Here is a 27,044-nt window from a genome sequence, read left to right on the forward strand (position 1 = left end):
CTATCGTTCCATCGTTTTCCATCTATATCGTTCTTTGTCTATAAATCCTTCGAAATTCGAAGGCAGCACGTCGTATCGCGTGACGCGAGTGCAATCAATGTATTTCGATATTGGAATATGATTTTAGTTTCTAGGCGCGCACGCTGCGTTTCAATGTCCGAACGTCGGAAGCGATGTTTCGAGCTTATGCGATCGAGTTTGGACGCAAGCATTTTCCAAGAAAAATGAAGTTACGAAAGTTCGCGCAAACTCGTTCGCGTTGAAGGGAACGCCTTGATATTCTCGAAGAAGAAGTTTAGCCTCTCTCGAGGAATTTCTCTTGGTTGGAAGATTAAATAGACGCGACGCGCTTATCGCAAAGTAATCGATCGCAAGGCAAAACGAGACAAGACGGACTAATCAACGGATTAAAATCGATCGAGTCCCGTTTTATCGCTCGTAAATATTTCGTTCTTGACTTAGCACCGGTTATACACACAAATCTCGTCGCGCTACTGCATTTTGATGTAACCGCGACAGCAGTTATGCGTTATCAACGCTTCCCAATATTGGAATATGGAAATATGGAAATACGGAATACGGTTCACGTGTACGGGACGTAGCCTGTATTTGCCGGTACCCTTTCCACCGGCTACATTCGCATACTCCGAGTCTTTGCTCCGAGATGAAATCGCGATTAAACTGGAATGCATGCGTGTCTATGGATTAAGATACGTAGGAGCATGTAGATACGTTTAAATAAGTTTCGTTAGAGTATATGCCGTTGTATGCGCCGTTGTACCAACCACGATCCTATAAAACGGGAGAGCTACTCGAAGAATTAACCGCGAATCCAAATATTTCATGAGAAAATCGCATCGAGCTCGACCAGCAAAAAGATCCACAAACGCATCCAAGATTTTTCGCTGGTACGACGAGAGCGCGTGCTGCCCACGAGCTGACCAACGAATTTTCCATTGAACTAAAAACGTGCTCGTTTTCTTAACGAGCTTCTCGTTAAATTCGTTCCGATTGAATCGATACCGAGAGAGACGGGCAAAGGAAAAGAGAGAGAGAAAGAGAGAGGATACATTTTCCTTTTTACTTCCTTTGAGTAGACTTCGTTTCCAACGCACTCAATTTTATCCTGCTTACGTAGGTACGAACGAATCCGAGAACGTTCTTACCTGCTCTCTCTCTCTCTCTCTCTCTCTCTCTCTCTCTCTCTCTCGCTCTCCCGCTAGTAGAACATAGCACGAACGGAAGACAATGTTCGAACGAAAATTATCCGAACGCGATATCGATTCTCGAGCTTCTCCTTTCAACATTTTTACATGAAAAAGCAGTTATCGAAGTGGTCGAGGAAGGGTTTCTCGAACAGGAATGGCAGACATAATCCGGCTAAATTTCCCGGAAAACTCAATGATGTACCCTCTAGTCACACCGACCGACGGATTTAATTAGAGTTTAGCACACGCTACAAGTTCGATCGTATACGTTTCACTAGCTTCGTCGTGCGAGTGAGACGACAGGACGCGACGAAACGTGGTCCTTCTGGTAATCGATGATTCTAACAATTCCTATACAAATTCTATTCGGATATTCGTGTTTTTTCGAGGGTACGAACGAACGCGACACCGATCGATAAACGTATTTCGACTAACAGAAAATCGAGTGGCCCGATATTAAATCACTACGCAGAGCGGAACGAATAGCTCTCTTGAAATACGGTCGGTAATGAACGACGCTAAGTAAAACGTGGTTTGTCCGATAAGCATCGAGTATTTGACTGTTGCGTGCTTCGAGCTATTCTCGATTCACCTTTTCGTACTTTGATGTATCTAGGTAATGTAAGGTTAATATGCTCGATCCAAGTTCTAGTTCAATGGAGAGAGAATAATGAATGACTCGACGACTGATAATATATATAGTCGACGATTATGAGACTGGCTCAGGTTACGGGTATATTGCCCATAGGTTTCGCGACGTAATAAAGAATAAACGACGAATGAAATTCTTGCAGACTTTTCACGAGAGCCATACACGTATCTAATTATCGGCACGTATCTTACTCGCGGAAAAGAAGTGCGGAAATCCGGTACATCGGAGTTGTCTCGAATCGATAAGAGGAATAAAAGAGAATACCTTAAATCTTTCCCCAAGAAGGCGAGATGGAAACTTTATGATAATTTTCTCGAGCAGGATTCACCCTCCTCGAGAGAGAAGCGAGAACGGAAAATCTTTCGCGTTCTTCCTCGAATAATAGCGGAACGCGGCGTTAAAAGTAAGTTTTCAATCGTCACGAAATATGCGAGCTGATTTTACTCCAAAACTCTTTCCTAGAGACGACTTCGATTTTTATTTTCCGTTTCGATCTACGTAATTCTTCCTTCTACCTACTCGCGCGATTAATAATATTATAGTCCTTTTGAAATATCCCGTGTTATAGCTATATAACGTAACGTGCCAGTAAAATTTACGTAATGCGACCGCACGAACGAATAACGCCAAGTTCCGCTATATTCAACTTGCCTAGGATAATTTGTAATAAGTACTGTTGCGCGAGTTACGATATTATCCTTGTTAGCTTTAAAGGTAATAAGAAGACTCGGCAAACTCTCGAAAGAAGCAGTTTCCCGACGGTAAAAGAATATCCGACAAGGAGGTCCGAAAGTTTCAAGAGAAAGAGAAAAAATTATCGGAAGGCTGGAGGAAGAAGAAAAAAAGAAAAGAGAGAAAACTCGTGCAAACGACTTTCTCTGATCCAGCAGAAAGGGACTAATAAAAAGAGATGGTACGAATGGTAATAATAATGAGACTAATAACAATAATAATATAAGGATGAAATGTAGAGGGAAAGTTGTCTCAGCCGCGAGATTTGATAAAGGCGGGCACGAAAGAGAATACGTAGATAGGGCGCGCGCGCGCGAGAGAGAGAGAGAGAGAGAGAGAGAGGAGCCATCGCAGTGACAGGAAACAGAGAAGGAAGGACGGTAGTCGTAGCAGTTACCGATATGCTGCAACTTACAACCGGGACACACACCGAGTAGAGACTAGTAGCCCCGTTTCCACGGTCCCATCTCTATCCCCTCCAACGGCTCTTAAACTCAACGATGTACCACCGAGTACGGCCAACTAAGTTTACTAGCATTTACTTGCTCGCCAAAAGCGGCTAGAAAGGGGGCTCGGTCGTTGCTCGTCGATTCGTGTACAAGCTGATTTCGCTGGGCTCTGCTACGATCTCCCTTCCCTATGACGTTAGTTTCCGTATTGAGAGTAATATCGTGCGAATGGAGGACGCGACGGTATTAGTCCGTTTCCCTCATTTCGACGGAGTTTCCACTCGTTTTGGCCCTTCCAACCAACAGCAGCGGCACTGGCAACCCCAACTACATAGACGAGCTAGTACTTTCTATCGAACGGAAATAATTCTTAATTCAAACTACTTTAATTACATTTTCTTGCCAACGAAAAGACGCGAACACGCTCTCCCTGCATACTACCGGTACCTACTTCAATTTATTAGGTATCTACCGAATCTACGTACAACACGTACACTCTCTCGCCTCGCGCGCAATTTTCTTCCATTTATTTCGCACGATCTTTAATGAGATTTAGAAGCAGACATCTTTCGGACTCGCGTAAAAATATCGGAAATTCTTTTACGTCTCTTCGGGACGTTTCTCCTGCGGGAGAGGAAGAGGAAGCTCGTACAATTTTCATCGAAACTATAGATAGTGTTCGCGCTACGGAAATCGTAACCGTATAAAGTTCATATCGCATTCAGAATTTGATTACGTCTATCTAGGAAGAAAAAAATAGCGATTCTATCATTTATATTCATCGGGGACGCGAGATATATATATGTATGTACATATAAAATATATGTGTAAATACATGCAGACACAAACGGGTGTATACACACACATATATATATATATATATCAATGTTTCTTGATTTGAAAAATTCGCTCGTTGAAAATCGTTATTGCCGGGCCGTTGGTAACGGAGTAAAACCAGGTGAGGAGTTTAATAACTCTACTTCGTAGATTGGTCGGTGTAATAAATCCATGAAAGTTAAAGAGGGAAAGGAAATTATTATCACGAGTGAACGATCCGAGAAAGTAATGAATTTTCGTGGATATCAGTGAGAGTTCGTTTTGCATATAAATGAAATGATTTTGTTTTTTAAGATCGCAGAGGAGACTCGCGGATAATTTATCGCAACGGGCTAACGTACGACGCGCGAAAAATCTGTCTATACTCGGTCGTCGTGCGCGCCGGGTGCGCGTAGTAACATAATAAAAAGTAATAAATCCATGCCGGATGGCGAGTGCATTTCAAAGTTACAAATCTCCATAAATTTTAATAGCCACTAGTATACATTCCTATACGCGATACACGTCTATGCACTTATGATCGAATGGAAAAAAGGTCGAACGATCTTCGATCGATCCGGCGTCGATGGAAGAAGGTACGCTTCGATTCTAAGAGATCGCGCGCGAATCATCGTGCATAGCTTCGAATTCCCTGTTATTGGGCCGATCTCGATTATCCGTACCGTTGAAATTCGGTACAACGTGTTTCTTGCATAATGCGGACAGATTAATAGCAATATGGGATTACGAGCGAACGAGTGCGCTCGTATCGTCATTGGAATATCCATCCGTAGGATCGATTCGGCCCGGCGTTGTAAATTATCCCTTCAACGTTGACGATCAACGTCATTGGCATTTCCTTAAACTCCCATTGTTATCCCGAGGTTGGCATTTTCCCGATTATTCCCTATCGAGGGATCGCGCGACGAGCCGCCTCAACGCACGAATCAAAATCGGTACGAGGACTTACGATCGATGCTATCCGCGAATCGGTGCTATCGATTTCGAAGGCGAATCGCTCTTTCTCCAGATCAAAGGATAAATTCGCGTTTCAAGGAGAGTAACGAAAAGGGTTTTCGACTCGAATATGGGTGATTCGGATAGTCGAGCAGTGAACCGAAGCAAACAAAGGAAGGAAGGAAAGAAAGGATGAGTGGAGCCATCGATCTATCAAAAAGAAACGGAAATTCGACCGCAATTAGGTGCAGTACGAAGCTTCCATCGGATTTGCCACTCCCGAACGGAGATCGGTTACGTCGATTATGCGAAATATCGAGCGTGTGACGGATCGACCGACCGACTCTGAATTATAGCCGTCGATGGCTGCATCGAAGGTATTCTCGAATGGGAAGATAAAAGGAGAGAAAAAGGAAAAGAAAGAAAGAAAAAAGTCGAACGAGACTTGGAATATGAAAGAACTGTGGCAACCTCTAATTAACTTATTCCCTCGGTCCGCCTTAATTAATGCATACCTTTCGCGTAAGCGGTACTATTCAATTACGTAAAATCGGGCAGCGTCCGAATCGACGTTGCGTTCCTCTTCGCCCGCGATCTCCTATTTCTCGATTAACTCCGAGTCGAACCTCGTCGTTTGAAGAATTCGACCAGCTCTTTCTCTCTCGTCAAATTATTCCCATAAGTATGCGCCATTAATTTAAACGTACCCTTACGGACGGACTAATTCGGATGATAATCGCAACCGCGAATGGTACCCTGCTAGCCGTTTTTTGCTCGGAAACGCGTTTGTTATCCTTTCTCCTCTTTTTCTTCTTCTTCTTCCTCCTCTTCTTATTGTTTTTGTCTTTCTCCTAGAGAGAAGAAAGAAAGCTCGACGGTGAAAGAATACGCGTCGGAAGAATAACGGTGCAGTGCTCGTGTATTTGCATTTCTATATAAACCGTGCTCCGTGCGCTTTGCCAGGGGAATTTTTGCTAAAAGTCAACGCACTCGGTCGACAAAGTGTCGCTCGGGAAACTAACTAACGGGGACGAGACGAGACGAGACGAAACGAAACGAAACGAGAGTCGACGGATCGTAAAATAATTATTTTCGGTTCGGCGATTCGTCCTGCTCGAAAATCGTTCGCAGCACGCAACTCGTTCGAGCAAAGTCGGAAAATGGGCTTCGTTCTAAACAATAGCTCGCTGTAATACTTTACGCCACCGTGCTACACGGATACACAGACAATGGCAATTATCGTAACTTTGAACTTAACTCGATTCTACGCTAATTCGACTAGATCGCAGCGCGTACGGTCGGTCTCTTCGCGTCTCAAAAGCGTAAAGCTATCAAAGCACCTGTAAACTTTTCCAACCGTGGATACGCATACGTAGATACCTAATTCGAGCAAAGCTACCGACCACTTTCGAACGCATTAATCCGAATCAATTTCGCTTTGGAAATCTTTCGGTAGCGACACCTTAAACCTTTGCGATTTGTAACGAATTACACGATATTAACGGATTAATTAACGGAAACAGTTATACCCGTGATAGGAAGGAAGATCAGAAACGTTTTAAAATTTAAGCCCGCTTGCGAAAATTTATACGCCGAATACGTGGGATGATATTTCGATGAAATATGTATAACGTTACGCGGTCGAGTTATTAACAAATACGACGAGTAAGGAACGATTAGCGCAGCGTTCGTTAAGCAACGCGATACGCAAGGTGAAATATTAATAATATCGGCGATCCTCTCGAACGCGCGCGTCCGTTCGTCGGAAGCGCTGGAAAGAGAATAAATGACGGCGTTACGAGCAGCGGCCGACGTAATTATAAGCGCCATAGCGCGTTCCTGGAGCAACAACGGTCTACAACGAATCTCTCGGATAAATCCAGCCGCTGGCGGTTCTAAACGTTGTCTTATCAGTTGCATCCGTACACGCGTACGTGCGTGCGTCCAGTCGAGTATTACAAGGTTAACTCCTCGATGGAACCTCGTCGCAGATTTTCGGGCATGGATTCGCTAATGGAACGAATAAAAAATTAGCAGGATACTCGCCACGGTCCGGGTGACTCGAGGGGAGAACAATAGAGACGACCTTGATGCTCTCGAAGCGTCGACGATGCTCGTCAGACTCCGCTAACGTATCCCTCCTCTTCGCTTCGAGATACGTACCTACGCGTAGCGTCGCAACAACGCGACGTATCGTGCGTCTTCTCAAATTAGCACCCCACGAACGATAATATCCCTCAGCTCGCAAATTTACTTTACCCTCTTATGCATGAGCGCGCGCGAGACTCCAACGTGAGTGCGAATACGTAAGGGAGGAAAAAATAGCATCCTACCGAGTGGACGCACGCTCGTTAAAGAAGCAAAAGCGATACGTTCACGAGGAATCCTTGCGATCCATCGAGCCGCACTCCGCTGACTGATACGACGCAAGAAACGTATTCGTACTTTATTCGACTCGATAACCTTCGTTCCGTCTCTTTGTTCTCTTCTTTTCTATGCGTATACGTTAACCGTACGAACGCAACAACGGATCCGTTCGTACGTAAACATCGGAGGACGTTCTTACCTTTGATCGATCGTGGAAGAAGACGTAGCTGTTGTTTTCTCTTCCGCGATAAATGCGTAGATACGTTTAGTACGCGGATGACGATCGATCGCTACGGTACCGATTCTACGGACGAATATATCGGTAAGCAGTCTCGGAAAGCTTTTCGAAGTTTCGACGAACGCGTTGGTCTTCCTCCTTCGAAAGGATTCCATCGAAATGCGAAAATGACTCGTCGTCGACGACGCTCCGCCGTAGAAGAAGCCGTGGCTCTTGTTTATCGCCGGTATCGCTCACTTTTTCTGCGTAATTGGAGCGATCGATAGAGGAACCCGATCGAAGAAGCGAATCTTAACGAACGAGACGATCGACTGACGAAGAATCGTAACGGTCGCGCGAACGGACGCACGCGATTGGTCGAAAGTTCTGCGCGATTGCGCGTCGCGCTTTGCGATTGGTCGACGTCTCTTACCACGGAAAAACCCACGAAAAAAATGGACTCTCTCGTTGTATCTCTTCGATCGTTTCGGCGTATACTCGACGACGTGTCACGAGCGTAACGTTAATTCGTAACTCTTTCGAGTCTTCGACGAATGATCGTTCGAGAAAAAAAGATATCCAACGAATAAAAAGTCGCACGAGAAAAGTCCTACGCGAGCAACAACGCCGTATCTCTCCTGTTCCGTGATTGGTCGAGCCTTCCTCGATCGGCTCGTACAGGGTGTCCATAAAACAATGACTCACATTTTTTCATATAAAGCGTGTTAAGAAAACATCAAGAATTCTCCTTTCTGTTTCAGAATCCCGTGGCAACGTCCTTCGAGATCTTCTGGATGATATTCGAGCCGATTCTCTTCGGAATCACCGGGACGCAGATAACGATCGCCGAGTTGAAGGGAAAAACCGTGTACCTCGGGATAAGTTGTCTCATAGCCGGCATCGTTATTCGGATAATCGTCACGATATTCGTAGGAATCGGTAGCAAGCTCAATACGAAGGAAAAAGTGTTTATCTCTCTCTCGTGGATGGCGAAAGCCACGGTGCAGGCGGCGTTAGGACCGGTCACTCTCGACGAGGTTAACCGCGATAACGTCGAGCAGGTCGAATACGCGAACACGGTCTTGACTCTTTGCGTTCTTTCCATCTTATTAACGGCACCGACCGGCGCGATCATCATATCGTTGTCCGGCCCGAAATTATTGACGAAGACGACGACCCCTAGTGCACCGCCGGACGCTTGGAAAACGAGAAGACCCTCGATACGAGATATTTCGATCATCAACGAGGATCCCGATCTCGAAGAAACTGCGAGCGAAAGGAAACCTTGATTTTCTTTCGACCTTTGCCTTTTTTTTTCTTCTACTGTATATTCTTCTTCTTACGTTTACTCGGTCTCTTTGTCGGACGAATGCCTCGAGAGGGAAATACGTGTCCTTGCCTCGTCCTTCGTTCATTCGCGCGTCGTCATTTTTTGTTTAGCCGTTAGGTTTATCGTCTCGCCGCGTAAAAGGGAAGTACGTACCACGTACGACATACATACACACATATATATATTTGTGTACATCGTGCGTGCGTGCGTGCGTGCGAGAGACCGAGCGCAAGTATCTCTACGCGTATGTACGCGAGTTCGACCTTCCCGGAACAACTCCATTTCGCAAGGTCAACGCGGAAGGATGATGGAAGAAGGGAAGAAGAAAGAAACAACTTAGTCTCTTACGTGCGTCCTTCTCCTCGATGAAGGAGATCGTAATCCTTGACAACAGTCGTCCGATACCGTTCTCCTCGCTCGGTCGTCCGATATCGCGGATAAAAAGTTGCAATTTTTCCTCGAATTTTCGAGTGGTCAAAGGATAAACCGTATATAAGATATACAAGCTCTTGTACCATCGACGTTTCTTTCCATTTACTTCCTGTCCGGTCGAAACAAGTTATTTTCTCTTCGAGGAAAAGGACAAGGCGAGGGTTACGACGACGATCGGATTAAGAACGAAAAGAAAATAGTTATTTTGGCTGGTCGAACGCTAGCGAAAAAGAAGATTTTATAAGCTTAAGGAAATAAGAGGACGAAACAAGGATCATACGTATTTGCCTATATTTAAAGATTCTGTACATTTTCGATTCGTACAGTACGATTGGATAGATCTTCTTCGACGCGCTACGATTACATAGATTCGCGATCGCGCGTAGATATCTGTATATATTTGTCGCTTACGTGCCTTATCACCGATTATGCGAGAGCGCGATGACGAAGATGAGAGTTGAACGTAACGTAACGATGATCGATCCGCGATCCATCGAGGAGGGTATTTTATAAACGTAAGCAACCATTCGACGCTCTCGAAGTCAAGTAACGATACGACTAAGGCGATATAAGACGTTTCTTCGCGAGATAAGATTTTCGAATATATATATATATAAGTATAATAAAAGTATTTCTGCGATAAGGATCAGTCTTCGAGCGATATCTTCTTTCTCCTTATCACTCGTCCTGTTCCAAGAAGTAACGATAGTCGACGAAGAAAAGAACTAAAAGGAGGAAAATGCATGGAGAAACAGGAAAATTAGTGCGGCTGGCACAACTTTCCGAAACCTCGCCATTCTTTGGCCGGTAACTACTTCGGAAGTTCGAAGATGAGCGAAGGAACGAAGCTGATCAAATTGTGCTGCCGAAGGTTCCTCTTTTTTCTCTTCGGAAATCCAAAAACTACAAGTGTCCTCGTAAACCTACGAACGTGAGTTCGCAGTCGAATGAAAGTGAAACGATAGCGGAGAAAAGAGAAATATTTTTCTAGAAAAATGACTTTTTAATCAAAATCCTTCGATACTTTATCCGCATCGCGCTCTTGTACCACTCGTGCGACAACGTTCGACAGAGGGTGGTCGAACAACTACGCTTAGCCGTACGGTGGAAGAAAAAGCGAAAATACGAATCGCACATAAAACTATACGCCGTCGTTTAGGACGCGTGTCTCTCCGACCGAGCGCGTTGCTTCGTAACGAATTGCAAAGGTTCGTTCCCTTCCTCCTCCTCCGTCCTTTCCCTTCGTTCTCTCCCTCTCTTTGGTAAATTTAATGACGTAATAGGATTACTCCTTGGGAACATCAGCTTACGTTGCGAACGAGAAAGCCTCTTTGGTATCTTACGAGAGAACTCGATCTCGATTTCGTCTTCGTTTGATTCTATATGGTCTACGAGCTACGTGTTCGAACTAAGTTACAAGCGTGGAAAATGTATGAAGCAAATTGCAAATGCGTTAAAAGCTTTTCCTTGTCGCTATGGCGCAGAAGACGACTAGTTTCTCGAAAGTGATTCATAACAATGTCCGATTGGAAGAATATACAAATAGGCGTGTCACTTCGTTCGCTTTCAATAACCAGACGATGGTTAATATTTCAAGGAAGCTTCTCACTTGTCGTTTCTCGACTTTGAAACATCTTGGAGAATCGCGTTTCCTCATAACTTTGCTATTTCTCGCGAGAGACAGCTTTTTTTCTTCCTAGAGAATCGCGTATCCGACATCGTTACTCATTTACGAGGTAACAAAAATAATCGCTCGAAGCTCGGCTAGAACGTTACTGCCTGTACGTACGGATTTAAAGATTGCAGAAACATCGCTCGTTAAACTCGAACTTTCGAGCGTAAATATCTGTGCCATAAGAAAGTCGTAAATATCTTAAAAACTTTAACCGGACAGTTCCGGCCCAGCCGAATCTTCGTGCGAGATGGTCTCGCTTGGAGAGCAAGAAAAAAAAATGAAAAAAGAAAAAGAAAAGAGAGAGAAAGGCAAGGTCGATGGCGTCATTTTCTTAACTATATACAAAGATCTTTGTGGTCGAATTCGTTACTCTTTTGCTCTTCGCGGAACGCGTACAAAGTAATGGGATATTAAAGCGGAAGCGTTGAAAGCTCGGAGTGTCGCAACCGAGGCGCTAGAACAACACGCGCCTTTAAGAAATTCCTGATTAAGCGGAACGGCTTCGATCCCATGTGGAACGTTCGTCCGGTTCCTATCACGGCGTCAAGCTCACTTGAAACGTAGACATAAGCGTGCTGTTGCTAACGCTGTTTTTCACCCTGGAAGTGTCGTGTATGGCGGTCGTCGCGTTGCTCGACATCCGTTTCTTGTCTTCAAACCCCAATCTTCTTCGTAGCGCATAGTACACGCGGCTCTTTAGAACGAAGAGAATGAAGATCAATAGTCCCTGAAGGCAATTGAAGGTGTCCGACGCGTAAAAGAATTCTTCGCGCCATTGCAAATCCTTGGCGTAATTGTTAAGAAAGTAAGAGATGATCTCTAATATCCAGGATATACCCATAACCACGAACAGCTTCACGTTCATGATCAATCTGAAATCGGGAAAACGAAGAAAGTCTTACGGATAGGATAAGATAAGTTTACGACGACAGGATCGCACTTACTTGGTTCGATCGGCCTGGAATCGTTTGTTTCTAGCGTCCGAAGGATCTCTGATCACTCTGTTTATTTCAGCCTTCACCTTGTTGCAATTTATCGACGTGATAACGAAGAAGACGATGTTGATCAAAAGTTGAAGCGTCACCGGTGCGATGAAGAACAAGAGCTCGCCGTGAAGATTACTTCCCGCTACGAAGCAACGTCGAGAAAGATGTTTCGAATAAATCTCCCGGTACGGTTAGAACAAAAATAATCTTACGTGTAAACCAACAGCTTGCTCGTCCGATGGTAGGCCGCAAATGCTTTGGAAAAAAGTCGGTGTGATCGACCACGATTCCCAGGACGGTAATCAAGCAGGCGAGGCCCCACGCGTACGTGCAGTACAAGAGAAATCTTTTTCTATGTCCTCTTCCTCTCGTCGATGTGTTTCCACGTGAACCACTGAAGGAGGGAAAAAAAGAGAAAAGAAAAGGGATAATGACGTACGAAGAGACGACAGCGACGTTACACGCGAGTGTGACTCTTTCGAAGAGCCGTGCCTCTCTTCTCTTTCTCTATCCTCGAAGGGGAATCTTCGCGTTACTCGCGACGAAGAATAGAAATATTTTTGTCAGTTGAGTTTACTTCGTCTCCGTCGGACGACGTCCTTGAGAAAAAGTTACATAAAGGAATTCGACGTATCGTCAGACAGAAGATTATTTTCGATTCTCGGCAGACGACGATAAGTAAAGAAACACGACATCTCGTAGATTCCTCGTAGATTTCTCCTAGAATTTCGATAGCTCGATCGAGCTTAGGCTTCGAACATGGAAAAGCTACGTGGGACGATCGTCAGCGTGGATCTATTTTCTTCGCGCATTTACGAATCTTCCGTCTAGAATAGCCTCTTGAAAACACAAACAGTTACGGCCGTGGAGCGACGAGAGACAACGCACGTCCTCCGCCATTCGATTCGTCGATTCCAAAAGTGCCGCTAAAAGAGATTCACGAGTCTTTCGAATCGCCCTATTCCGAACGAGTTTAACAGCATATTACGACGATCGTTAACGCGTCGAACGCCGCAGAGAGTGGCGATCCGTTTTAAAGCTTTCCTTCGACGCGCTTTTTTACAATTCGTTCGCTGACACTTGGAAGAACAAAAGTATATTTGCCGATAAGAGAAAAGAGTCAACCTGTCAAATTCGCGAAACGAAGGTTAATCCCTCGAGTCATCGATAATATTCAAATCCGGCAATAACATTGTTTCGATTCGTATCGATATTTATAACTTTTATCGTAAATTCCATGAATGCGACGATCGAAGAACTAAAATTCATCCGCGCTTCATTTTAATGGTGTTCTTTTGTAATTGAACTTTCATAATAGATCGCGATGAACGCACAGTGCACGATAATTATGCGTTAATTTCACGAATTTCCATAAACTCGTAGAGTAATTTGGTTACGCACTTTAAACGAGAGGATGGAGGGAGGAAGAGAGAAAGAGATAGAAAGAGATAATTAGTTGAAATCGCTAGGAACTGACCGCGTAATATACCAAATTACAAACGTATTCGTAGCGACGTAATCTACGTTTAGAACGCGTCGCACGGTAAATCATAACGTACCTTAATATTACAAATATTTATGTAAACGTCGTCTCGCATTCCTTCGTAAAGGTGTAATCGTAAAGTAAATGCCTTGGAATGAAACCGGACCGCATCGTAGGATCCATGTACTCGCAACGAACGCGTTGTCAGAGTAGCGTTCATTAGCGCAGAAATTAGGGAGAGCCTAGGCGCGTATCAGAAAATTAACGCGAGTGGTACGACCGCGATACGTCGAGATGTCGAGACGACGTTGAGATGTAAAAATTAAAAAAATATATACGTATATAATATTCTCCCAGCTAGTCGTCTAATCGCGGTAATATTATAAAGTCGAGATCATTATTTCAATTAACACGAAGAGAAAGTTTCGCAAAGTTTTGCTAGGAAAATGTACGTTGGAGGATAATCCTCATAGCGAGTAATTCTATACCCTCGTTCCGTAGAATTGAAACATTTCCTAGACCATCTTACAAAACGAAACTCGATATCGACTTAATATTTAATTAAAACATCTAAAGTAACTGCGGATGAGCAAGGAACGGAGGAAGAAAGCAAGGAAGGAAGAAAAAAAGGAAGATAAAAGGAAGGAAAAAGAACACAAGATTCACGAGCCACGGGCATCTAATATAATCCTTATCGATCGAAGACATCACGAAGGAAGAGTGACTTATCGAAAGCAATTTCTTACCCGAAAGTCCACCATATGTCGAAGCACATGACGTTGAGCCAGGAGAAAGCCGAGAGGAAGGAGAACAGCATCGCGTAGCCTGCAAAAACGGAAGTACGGGTATTAGTTTGAACGCCTATCTCGACGAAAGGAGAGATCTTTAAATTCTATGTGTTCGAGATGAATAGGAAGAAAAAGTTTGATCGAATAAAAAGATCGATCTTGGACGTTCGCGAATTACAGCTGTAATTTTAGCTTTAAGCGAAAGAAAGTAACGAGACTGTTTGCTTTCTCAAAGCGCTATACACGAACGGGCTTTGCGTTTAACGCGCGCACACCACGCTCACCTAAGAATTTGCATGATACCGAGGCCATCGATTCCTCGATGGTAGTGTCCGGAGTCACCCAGGAGATCACAACCAGACAAACCAAAGCCAAAAGGAGGCTGCCGACATGGCACATGAGAGTCTTGCCATGGAGATTCTGGAGAACGGGTAGGCATGCGTAGACCACCAACGTTGTCAGCAAAAATGCGCAGCTGGTCAACTGAAGTACGCTATTAATGGTGCACCTGAAAGCATCAAAGTCGACGTGCCGTATAAAAGGAACGATCTTCTTTAAACGACTCCCTTTGAATCGGACTTGGTCCATTCGAACCTTTCCTCGGAACATGTAAATCTTTAACTAAATCTCACCCGACGTGCTACGACAAAACGGAAAGCAACTTGCGATCGAAAAGGTCTTCCATTTTTTTTTGCTTTTATCGAATAACGACGTTACTACTCGGACAAAGATAAAAATAACAAGAATAAGATCACGCATCGAACGCAAGAACGTTCGAAAAATTATAGTTTGATACTTTCGACATAGACACTTCGAGGTAAACGTGCTCTCTTTCTCTCACTTCCAGTTGCTCTTACAACATGTTCTTTTCGTCTGCCATACGTCTATCGTTATTTATTCTTCTCTTGGAAGATATACGACTCGTTCGTCGTAAACGTCTGCTATCGTTGCAAGTGCGAGGGGTTGCAAAAGGGACGCGAAACGAGTCAGCAGCGTAGAGAATCAAAACTCGAGCGTCCATTCTATGGCGGAATTTCCGCGAGAATTCTCTTCTCTACGACCGTGTCCATCCACGTTACACGCCCACGCGCATGCACTCGTCAGACGAAGAAAGAGAAATAGATAGATAGAGAGAGAGAGAGAGAGAGAGAGACGATCCGCATAAAGCACGAAACGTAGAGCGACGAACGGGGGATGTTCTACGATCGCCTCCATCTCCTCTCCTTCTATTGGATTTCGCGAAACTGAACTGCCTGCTTTAGTTGTTTAAACTCGGCAAAGTTAAACAAACCTTCCACGCAATAAACGACGCCCATCCATTGTCTCGAAGCGCGCGTTCGCGCGAAAGAAGGGGACGGATAGAGAAAGAGAGATATATAGAAGAAATGGTAAAGCGAGGAGAAACCGTTTTCACGAGCTTAGATCGAGAAGAAGCTAAAACGGGATAATAATTATTCTCAAAGGAGAACAGTACATCCCTGTTGATACAGAAACGGCTTAAGATCTCGGCCTTTGTAAAATCGATCGCGAGGATTATAAGATATCGCAAGACGAAACTCATTAACCCGTAACAACGAATAATATGGAGATAAAGGGGAAGGAACGAGATGATAGGTACGCGAGTGGTAAAGCGAGAGGTAATAATATTATTAATAATATTAAATATATGTATACGTGTGCGTGCGTGCAGTTGCGTTCGAAGCAGCGTGATACCGTCACAACGCAGGAATCTGAAAATAATAAATACCGATGGAAACGAGATAATGCAAGCGCGTACTATCGTTATCAAATATTCGCATTAATTACTCAACAATGATGATTGGAACGCGCGGCCATAATCCCTACCACGACGATCATAAATAATAGCTCGTTCTCCGCGTTATGCGATAATACATTCGGCAATCGTCCTCGTTAATTCCTACGTTTCGTTAGTTTTCACCTCGTTGATAAATAAGTTCTTCTTGCGTACTATTATATTTCGTGCATCGTACGCATACGTATATATAAACAGGATTGGAAGAAAAAAGAAATAAATAAACGGAGACGATCGTCGAGTCGACCCATCCCCAACTTTGGAGGACAAATTGAGAAGTCGTGCTCGAGTGGGAGAAAATAAGAAGAGAGAGAGAACGTCGATAGTCGTACCGTAGTCGGCACGGTTCCACGGACTCCGCCGTGTCGAAACACACGAAAGGATAAAGGGTTTCCTTGTAGAGGGAGCTGTTGTAAAAGATGTCCATGCAGTACTCGTGGTGACCGTAGACCTTGTAATCGGGCACGTCGATGTGTCCTTCAGGGGTAATGCTCCAATTTTCTTCCGGACCCACGGGATACATTCCTCTGTCCTTGCACAGTTTACCAATGAGCAGACCATAATCTTTATGGAAAAAGAAAAAAATAAGAAGAAAGCGTCATCGACTTTTAGTAACAACCAAAAGACCAACCTTCTCTGAAGAAATCTTCGTGAATCGACGAATTCAAAATTTCCTTGTGAAACTCGATCGGTGTGATCGAGTCGTCGTACAATTTTTGACATTCTCTTCTTCCCGATACCAAAAATCGGTCCTCCGGACAGCACTTCCTGATGCACGGCTTCTCCGAACAAATTTGTTCATCTCGGCAGAGCCGTAGGATCAGCTTGGCGTTCGAGATCGTGGATTCCGGAGTTAGCTCGACGCAAGCGTTCTCTTCCGTCAACTTGATCTCTTCTTTCCTACGTCCGTTCTGGCTCAACGACGGTGTCACCTAGAAATTATATTGCCAATACATCGGAGGATCGATCGTGCTCCAAGTATGTTTGCCGAGCGTATAGAGAGGAAGAGAGAGCGAGAGCGAGAGCGAGAGCGAGAGAGAGAGAGAGGGAGGAGGGAGGAGCCCGTATGCTCGATATATCGGATGAATATTTAATAAAACTTCCTTGAAATTTGTGAGTCATGCATCAGAATTATGCCGCGAGGAAGACGAATGCGAACAACGATACGACTCGATCATAACTCTTCTATTTTTCTACAAGAAAAAAAAAAAAAAGAAATCTCATACGATATATAACCACGTCGAACACGGAAGTCCCGAGATCTCTTCTTTTATCATTTAAACTAGAAAATAGCAAAGGATTCTTTCGAGTCTCGCGAAATCGACGGACCAAATCGTTCTTTGATTACGTACATGTAAAGAACAAGAGCGTCTTGTCGCGATACCTCGAGATTATCATTCGTCTAATCGCGATTCTTCTTCGATATTATCGTTTCGAGGAAAAACAAGGTTCTTGGGACTTCATCGCAGACAGGTAAGAAGCGAACGGAAAGAATCGTCGACAACACAAAGAACCTAGAAATTTCGAAAGTATAGACGCTGACCGTCTCGTTACGTAACGCTCGACCGAACGTTCGCCTTGAAATTCGTAGCCACTAACGACGGAGTTTTCTCTCCTTCGTGAGAATTCCAAGGCGATAGCGATCGAGTTCCAACGCGCGACATAATAACGCGCGAATAAACGCTATCACAGCGCATACGATTGATTACCGATTAACATAGCTACATAATATATCGTTAATAATGGCTCATAATATTTGAATTAATTAATCACTCGGTGACACGCGACACACAGGGCTTTGCGTTACACGTGACGACAGACAAGGTTTCAACGTCCAACGAATCCTTTGGAACCTTCGGTTGAAACAATTATTTTATTATCGCACGGTTGACACGCGAATGCTTCTAACCATTTTTCAAAGGAAAACGTTTGTGCGGAGGTTGAAATATCGGTAAGAGAAATATCGTGCGGAGCTTTGTAACGATAGGACAGAAGAAACAGAAACCCCTTTGTCTGGTCCTACATCGAAGGTACTTTCCGCAATGCGGTGGTCCTTCATCCTTGCGGAAGAGCCGCGCCGTTACTACGGCTCCGTTCAAAGCATCCACCACGCCCCGCAGATTCTCCAACGACGAGTCGGATTTATTTACCGTGAGCGTTCGTTTCCGCAGCAGCGGTAACAACGGCGGCTGTCCTTTCTTTCCTCTCTTCCTCGTCTCTTTTCCTTTTTCTTTTCACCGAACGTAGGAAGTTTTTGGAACTCCTCGAAGCTCCGACAAAAGATCCTCGTGAGGGAGCAAGCGATCGAGTCGATTCTACTCTCGTGCTACGAGGCACGTTCGATTAGCTCCGACTCGTCGGAAAGAAAAAGAGAAAGAAAGACAGCGGGGAATAAGGAATTCCCTGGGATCTCTCGCATAAGAATCACGCGCGAGAGAACGGATTATTTTAAGAGTATCTTTTTTCTTATTTCCACGCGTAAAGTATTTTCGAATCGATATTTCCGATGGGAACGATTGAGACAACGAGAAGGAAATCGTCTACGCGCCCGACTCTTTTCGATTAGCAAGAAAATGCAAAGAAACGCGTAAAATGTTTCAAGTGGTAGCGACTTCGATGTATCATCGAGCCTGCTTTTTTTACTATTTGCATCTCGTTTCGTAATCGTCGCGCGTCCATTACTTTATCCAAGAGTTGGTGGATTTAAATGTCAATAGAATCATTAGTCGTTCAAAGTTTTTTTTCCTCCTCGGCCGACTCGATGATAACGAAAGCGAGGATGACATTCTCTTCGCGTAAAAGTCAGAGTCAGTTTCGAGAGACGAATCTTCCTTCGTCATCCAGTGGGGGATAAGAAGCTGCCGTTCCTCGAATATCATCTTTGGAAGAAAAAGAGCCGGCAAAGATAAACTCGTGAGGCGTGAGGTCGCGAAGCAAGTCGGCTTACTGGTTGACTGGCTGTTGCGAGAGATTCGCTTCAAGAGAGATTAATGTGCCTGTCGCAACTTTGTTTGTAATGAAGGAACCGTATGAGGAACTCTACGACGATACGAGGATGACGTCATCGCGATTGGTTAACCAAATTCTCCGGCAAACGATGATGATGTCGTCGTCGTCGTCGTCGTCGTCGTCGTCAAGTTTCGCTTTCCTGGATCTCACGACGTGTCAATAAGAAAGGTGAATAGGGAGCCCTGCATGTTAACGAGGGATCAGCTCGCCTCCAATACGATCTTTGCTCATCTCGAGTGCTTTTCTTCCGCTACGACGTACGTCGTCTTCGTGAAAATCGAAGAGGCGAAAATCCTCTACGAATACGCACGTACGTATATATCTTCGGTAAAAAAAATACTAGTGCTCGATTTATTCAGCCTGCGAAAGAGAGTAAAAGAAATGAATTTACGAGGATAGTTAAGCGAGAATCTAAGCCGAATTATCGCTTAAATTTCCCGAGCATCGAACTATCGCTTAACACGTACTCCCGATATCGGAGATCCTTCTCTCCTCTATCTTGTAGTTTAAAATTGAGAACACGTTGGTCGGAAGCAGCGTCTAGTCTTCCTATCCGTAAGGTAGATAAGAATTTCAAAAGGATGCCGTGTTGATACGGTGCCAATCCGTGTAGATCGGATAATTCGGCGATTTAACTTTTAACAGGTGTTACGTTCCTCGCGACTAAAGAATGGCACACGATTGAAAGATTATCTACTCGACGTATCTCATTCCGACAACGACGTTCGCGAAACCAGTTTTTCTTCTCCTCTCAGAATACGCCTACGTATCCGATCGCACCGATTATTTTTAATCTCAGAATTACTCCATGAGTGATCCTCGGCCATCGAAGTTACGAGAGTATTCTCCGTAAAGTAACAAGATGTATGTGCCTACGTAATCGAGAACTTCCGAACGATATTTCAATTCTTTTGAGCTCGATCGAAGAATCAGGATCTCGATATTTAATACTTTCGACAGAACGAATAACGAAACAATACATGTGTATATATATATATATATATTCGACGCATATACCGGTGCATTATGTTGTCCATACGATGGACGTAAATATTTATTCCCATTCCATCGAGCTATTCTGTCCGTTTTGCATCGTATCGACGATAAATCTCATTCCACGTTGGAATCGTTTCTCGTTACTTTGATGTAACTCTCTATCTGCTTGCAGAGAATATTTTATGTGTATAAAATAAACATAGGCGATATGTCAGAAATTGCTCGCACCGTTTCGTAGCACGACGCGTGCACGTTACCACTTCCTTCGCGATACGATCGTTTACCTTGACTTTTCGCTCGAAAAGTGCCTCAAACGAATACTCGAGCGATTTTATCTTCCATGAATGGTTTTATTTATAACAATTCTCTTAATGATATTCTCGACAATGTGCCAATAATTCTCAGAGTCCATAAAGTAAAAAAATTGAACGTATCATTTATTTTTACATCGACGTAGATAAAAGATTAAAAAGAGAAAAAAGAAAAAGTAAAAAGAGAAAAAGATCAGGAAAAAAAAATATCCGACTCGAAATACATTCATAACTATCGTCTCAATTATTTACTCGATACTTTAATGATGCAAAGTAGCACGCGAGTTTATTCGAGAAAAAGTTGCGAGGAGAAAATATGTACGTAGGTAAATGGTACATAGAAACGTACATGCACAGACGAGTATGTAAATAGCGGAGAGCGCTCGTTCGGCTGACATATCCGCAAAACTGTCATCCAAAATCCACACATGACACGCGTCGCACGTGTGGCGCCGTTATATAAGCTCAACCGCAAGAAATGACGTAGCAATGTGACAGAGTATATAAAGGATCGAGCGAATCCTATGTAGGAAGGTAGCTAGGTGGAAACGATGCGAGCGGCCGCGTCTACGTTGACGCACCTTGACACTTTGAGATGCGGCATCCTGCCAAGGATCAACGACCGCTACAGGGAATCGTCACCGAGAGAGAGAGAGAGAGAGAGAACAAGAAACGCTATCATCGTGAAAAATGGTTCCTCTCCCCGCTACGTAAATCAATCCCAAACGAGATGCGTATCTTCGAAAAGATTCAACGTGACAGCAAAGAATATTTCCGTCGTGTTACATCGTGTAACATCGGTACACTTTGTATTCTATAGGGTTATCGTATTTCAATGTACCATTCTCTATTCATTTTCACAATGGATTACAATATTCGAAAGAAAAAAATCTAAGGATCATATCTCCCGCGCGGATCATGAAATTTTAATCGATTGGATTTTTCTCTATCGGGAGAACCAAGGGAAATATTCAAATCGAGACGATCGAAAATTTTAACGAGGCGCGATTCTCCATTTTTTTTACGGCTCTCTGCAGCATCATCAAAAGTACCTATCTTCGATTTACGACCGACACGTACCTTTACGATCGCACCGAATAAATTAGCGATTTAAAAGCTTATCGAAGATCGTACCTTTCGATATTACCCATTACGAAATAATTTTCACAGGCAACATCGGTGCGCGCTTTTTTCGACGCAGTATATGGATATCATCAGCAGTGGCAGCTTAAAATCGGGTTTTTTTAATTACACGAAAGTTAATACCCGAGATGCACGTGTAGATCTGTTTATATCGTGCAAACTTGTAAATAAATCGTTCAAATACGGCAGAGTGTACACGATGCAAACAAACACTAGTAGCGGTAGAACGTACGTATGCACGCGAAGCATCGTGAACGATGCGAATTCGGCATTAATCCGAAAGATCCTGATTTCAGGAAATTCGAAGAGAAACAAGAGGGAATACTCACTTTGAAAGTTCGATCCTCGAAGATCAAATCGCTCGAGTTTATAGGAAAATCGAATATGGCTCGCAGACATTCGGGTGGACCTCTCGTCACCGCTAGAAAATCGATCGAGTCGATTATCGGTAAGAAAGAGAAAAAGAGATCCTCCGAAGAAAAGTAGGAGGTATCGTTGATATGGGATATCAATGGCACGCAGAATCTCGAGCGAGGATCGAAGATGGTATCCTTCGGGCAACACCTTCGAATCGTTGTGATTTTTGGAAAGGACAATCCGGTTGCTTCCTTCCTCGTGTCGTCCTTGTTCGAGCGACAATGAACGACGATTGGGAGCTCCTCGTCGGAGGACTCCTTTCGGAGAACCTCCAAACAGGCTGGACTTCTGAGGAAATCGTCCGGTTTGATCTCATTGAGAAAAATCGTTGCGATGTCATCCGGTTTTTCGCACTTAGGAATACCGTGAATTTGTAAGTTGGCGCCCTTCGACAAAGGATGCAACTCCATCGTTTGGCTCGGCGCCGGAACGCAGTCCACCTTCGATCGGCCGGAAAAAACTTCCTGTGGTGGACAACATTTTCTCATTCGGTACTCGTTGCTCCTCGATACCTTCGCGGATAGACAGATCAGAAGGAGAACCAGATAACCTCTCGACGACGACAAAGCGAACGGATGTCCTTCCAAGTTTCCCTTCATTTCTCAACGATCTGTTTCTTCTCTTTTCTTCTTTTATTATTCTTCCAAGGAAAAGTTCTCCCTGACGATCGTACGACGTTGGACCGACGCGAGTAATTAGATAAAATCACTTTCGTTGTTCTTTGCGTTTCTTCATTATCTTTTTTTCTTTTCTCCTGAGCATCGTTTTCACGCGCGTGTTGCGCTCGCACACGCAGGTAGAGACACACGCGCACCCGACGACGACAACGTATATGAGAACAGTGAGTGATCTCTCTTTCGAAAGTCGAATCTCTGGTCGAGTGAGAAAACTAAAGGTAGGAGAAACTAAAAGAGGAGATTAACCGCGAACAACCGATAGGACAAAGTTGGTCGATTTGTTTTTTACTACCTGACATTTCCTCGGGTCATTAGTAAAGTCGTTAAGTATCGATAGCATTAGGGAATCGGAACAACACTTACGAGCTTTATCGTTACAAGTAAAAATTCGATCCCGGTCCGTTCCACGAGGAACCAAGATTTTTCCGTTAATCGCGATAAAACGAACCAACAAACTCCGAACGAATTACATTCGTAAGCTTCCTCTCTGCGTTCTCGAGAAGGAAGGAAATAAAATAAATTATTCCGCGATACCTACGAAGCTAGATTGGAAGTACTGCTATCGAGCAGTCACGTAATTATCTTTAATAGGGTAAGTTCGATAAATTAGCCGGTAGATAAGGCTGGCACGAGACCGATCCTCGTGCTGAAAACGTGACGTTGAACTCTCTCCGGTGTACCTTTGAAAATCTTAAAGCATCAACGACGATCCAACGACGATCCAACGACGATCCAACGACGATCCAACGACGATCTAACGACGGTCGAACGGCTAACGAGTATTAAGTTCTACTTCCGCTTTCCCTTCTTTCCCCGCGAAATCAATTAGACGCTCGTAAAAAACATTATTTTTTTCTCTGGTACTCTCGAGAAATAATTCGGAACTCTGTTCTTTTTGCTTAGAGCAAAGTATCTTTTTTTTTTATTTTATTTTTTTCGGAGATAATTCTTTGTAAGAATTCTTCAGCGTGCCTTAAATTCTAATCTTCGTGCACGATCTCGTGAGTTACGCTTCGTCCTTTCGAATTATCCTATCACGAGGAATCTCCTCTCTTTCTTTCACGTCGTTCTATTTCCTAGTCTCTATTTCTTTCTCCTCTTTTTTTCTCGTATTATTATTCATCCGCTGCTTCTCTCTGCTATTTCTCGCCGATAACTCTGCCGAGAACCGAGCAAGACTTCTTTCTTTCCCTTTCTCTCTCGGTTTATCCCTTCCTTTTCCTGATTTATTATTCCCTCACGATCGTGTTCGCCTTTCAGACAAATCTTGCAATTTTCGTCGTTCGCCGAGTTCCTAGGCCCGTCCCAATCGTTATTAGTATTATCCTTGTTATTACTCCGTTTCTTCTCTCTCTGTCCCTTTCTCTCTCTCTCTCTCTGTCTCTCTCTTTCCACCCACTAAAAGCTAGATCCAAATCAGACCGAGCTTCGCTCGTTCCTCAAATTGCTATTCCTTCGTTTCCATTCATATTCACCGAGAACGAGGAGGCGTCTAGTAGCTAACCGACATTTGCTTTTCTTCTTCTCTCTCTCTCTCTCTTTAACTCGAAAAATATTGCTTCGACGATCTGAAATCGTCTTTTCGTCGAGTTTTTGACTCTGTTTTCGAACTATCGACAATTGTCCGATCAATCGTAAGTAGTGATATCTCTCTCTCTCTCTCTCGATCTCTTTCTTTCCACGTTTGACCAAAGCGACACGAAGAGTCGACCGCTCGATGCGGTTAATGCGAACGCACGAACGCGACTGTTCGCTCGTTGGTTCGCTCGCTTAGCAAGAACGTACAGAAATTCAACTTGTCGAACGAACGAAATAGGATAGGGAGAACGCGTCTCTTCCTTTCTCCAATAAAGCTTGGTCATTTCCACCCTACCTGCTTTATCCCTCCCCTCTTTTTTCTCCACGAGTCCTTTAGTATTTATAGCCTTTGCAGGAGGTAAGCCGGTTTTTAGCTCAACAACTTGCCATGATTTTTTTTTTGTGGCGAGGCTCGTTATACGGGTGGACGTTTGATATTTCAACTATATTTTAAGGAAAGAAATGTCAAGATAGAGGAAAGCGATTAAGAAGAATACTTCGGTCTCGACATTTATCGATTATTACTTTCTACTCGTTTACCTCTTCGTTTTCCTCTTATCTGTTATCGCGTAATCGAGGAAATATCACAGCTGATCGGTATCGTACAGCGATTACATATGTCCAATAGGATGTAAAAATATTCCGACATTTTTTACGATACGGACATATTTTATGGCATATAAAGTACGCGAAGAATATAACAAAAAATCTATTTTCGTTGTGGCAGCGATAAAAAATGCATAAAGAACTTTTTGAAAAGTTTGCATCAAGTTTTTATAAAAAAAATCTATTGCCTGCTTTTTTTTATTTTTTTTTAAATTCTCAATACGTAGTCGAAAATTCGGAGTACTTTTTTTATCCAGATTAAAAAAAGCCTTTGAATATTTTTCCGTCGCGTTGTATATATATATACTTTGAAACACTGCAGGTACGATTGAAATGTCGCGAGAACTCTTCCGTCCTATCGTGCATATTACAAGCGTTATCGTTATTTTCGTGTAATCAGTAGACCAGTATCCGGTAGTTCGACGGTACGAATCGTCGTCTCGACGTTTATATCAGCGTTTCGCATTCTCTCTGCGTCGCATACGCATCGGGCAAATACAGAGGTAAGTTTGTGATGGTGGTAGGAACGCAAGAGCGTTCGCAACATTCAACTGCTATTAATTGTTGTCGCGCGCTCATTAATGCAATTAACAGGAATTATGTCCATTGAGGCAGGAAAATCTGCATGACCAATTGGACTTTATGGCTCAGCCAATTACCTTAACGACGTATTCTGTCTCTCTCTCTCTCTCTCTCTCTCTTTTTTACACATTTATCATCGATCACACATTATCCACATTCGAGGAGCAAACCTCTTTCGTTTCCTATTATTTTTTCTTCGCCTAGTTGCATCGAGATATTCTCCAATAAAATGAAAAGGAAACAACGACGAGTTCGATCGCTTCCTTCCGAGCTTTCCTCATCTCCAAACTATCTCTTTCTACTCCCTTAACCTCCTTTTCTTTATCTCCTCCCGCGTCTCTACCTCGTTTCTTCCCCATAGGGGGAATATTTTCTTCCTTTCGTTTTTTTTCCCTTCCTTATTTCTTCCAGCATTCTCATCTCCACGTGCTCTCTTACGAGTCATTATCCTCCGGCCTTTTGTTCTTCCTTTCTTTTATATTCGTCTTTGACAGTACGGATCTCTCGATGGGACTTTGGAAAACATCGAAGCTCCAGCTTCTTTCGAATTTCCACGATTCTATCGAATTTTCACGAACGTTGCTCGATCAGCAAGCGGAATAAAAGAAGATGGAAAAGATCGAAAGTAATGAGATCGAATGAGAACAACTGCTCTGATGTCATCGGTTCATTGATTAAATTCTCTAAACGTTACGTAAAATGATATGTTTCAAAGATCTTTCGTAACGAGTAAAAATATCGATTTATGAGAGACTCCCTGGATGTTTGAGTCATAAACTCTGTAAAAACACGTAGAGTTTCTCGTTTTACTAACGAGAAACGATCGTACGCTCCACTCCATAGAGATAACAGGTGAACGAGGAGACGATAAATGAAAAAATGGAGAAATACAGAAAGCGTAAATAGAAAAAGGGATGGGTGCGGTTAAAATACACGGATATCTACATATGTCTATTTTTCGCGACGCCTGGAAATCCCTAATGCGTTAAGGCGTGTATTCTTATTCCGTGCGGAGCGATGCATGCTCGAGGACTATCCAGACCGGGTATACGCGTACTCGCTTAATGTATACCTTTCTTCTCTCCAAGTAAAATAATTAAATCAAGACGGTAAGTGGGTGGGTTTGCGCGCTCTCGGAAACACGCGAAGCACGCACGTACTCGTAAATTTCTTGGCGCATCGGCACAATGAGAAATAGCTTTTACGATTTCCTAATAAAACGCAAGAAACAAACGAACGATCGAGACGAACGATTCGATTCGTCGAAGCTTCGACACCGTACCTATATCGCCTAAACAAATGTAGTTCATGCTCCGTAAAGTTGGCCAAGGGTAAAAATCGGTAACGGAAGATGAAGATAGCGCGGTTTGGTTAGTCCGTAACGAGCTAAGCGAGGTAGGTCGCTGCCTTTCGTCCTTGTATTCGAAAGCTCGATCGATAATCTAATAGTAATTAACGACTTTGATAGATCCTCTCGACTTCGAAAAGGCAAGAAGATGGCCGAAGAAATTTATCGAGTTGAAGAACTCTTCGGGAAGCAATAAACCTTCCTCGCTTATATCGCTACAGAGTACTGTCGAGGCCTAGCTCGCTTACCTCCCGATGCTGGCTAGACCCGTATACGCGTAGATATATACGTTAGAAACGAATTATAAATCGTTTTACGTTGTCACCGATTTCAATACTTTCCGACGCGATAACCTCCGAGTGGAAAATTTTGGGAAATTTTTGTCCCTCCTTCTTCCATATCTCCCACGTCTTAGTCCAGCTAGGAGGAGGAGGAGGAGGTCGTGTCCCTTTACTCTCGATCGCTTAACTTG

At 43.6% G+C, this 27,044-nt stretch overlaps 2 protein-coding genes and 1 long non-coding RNA gene across 3 annotated transcripts in view; 1 reads left to right on the forward strand and 2 right to left on the reverse strand.

Annotated features, from left to right (window-relative positions):
- The window catches only part of LOC127070328 (uncharacterized), a 55,752-nt gene extending 47,591 nt beyond the window's left edge, over positions 1–8,161 (reverse strand). The window contains exon 1 of the long non-coding RNA XR_007784464.1: positions 7,381–8,161. This is a non-coding gene — a long non-coding RNA (uncharacterized LOC127070328). The remainder of the gene's footprint in view (positions 1–7,380) is intronic.
- LOC127070303 (sodium/hydrogen exchanger 9B2) overlaps positions 1–9,774 on the forward strand; it is a 36,303-nt gene extending 26,529 nt beyond the window's left edge. Inside the window, exon 6 of the mRNA XM_051008057.1 lies at positions 8,160–9,774. Coding sequence (XP_050864014.1) covers positions 8,160–8,687 — 528 coding nt within the window. The 3' untranslated portion in view covers positions 8,688–9,774. The remainder of the gene's footprint in view (positions 1–8,159) is intronic.
- Positions 9,435–24,333, reverse strand: LOC127070300 (G-protein coupled receptor Mth2). The gene is made up of 8 exons (XM_051008053.1): positions 21,694–24,333; positions 16,537–16,837; positions 16,238–16,469; positions 14,377–14,600; positions 14,051–14,129; positions 12,034–12,215; positions 11,780–11,963; positions 9,435–11,707 (listed from the first exon to the last, which is right to left on the reverse strand). The coding sequence occupies exons 1-8, from the start codon at positions 22,378–22,380 to the stop codon at positions 11,371–11,373; spliced, it is 2,226 nt and encodes a 741-aa protein (XP_050864010.1). The 5' UTR covers positions 22,381–24,333; the 3' UTR covers positions 9,435–11,370.
- Between the last annotated feature and the right edge of the window lie 2,711 nt (positions 24,334–27,044).

Source organism: Vespula vulgaris, chromosome 18 (genome assembly GCF_905475345.1).
Source record: "Vespula vulgaris chromosome 18, iyVesVulg1.1, whole genome shotgun sequence".
NCBI lineage: Eukaryota > Metazoa > Arthropoda > Insecta > Hymenoptera > Vespidae > Vespula > Vespula vulgaris.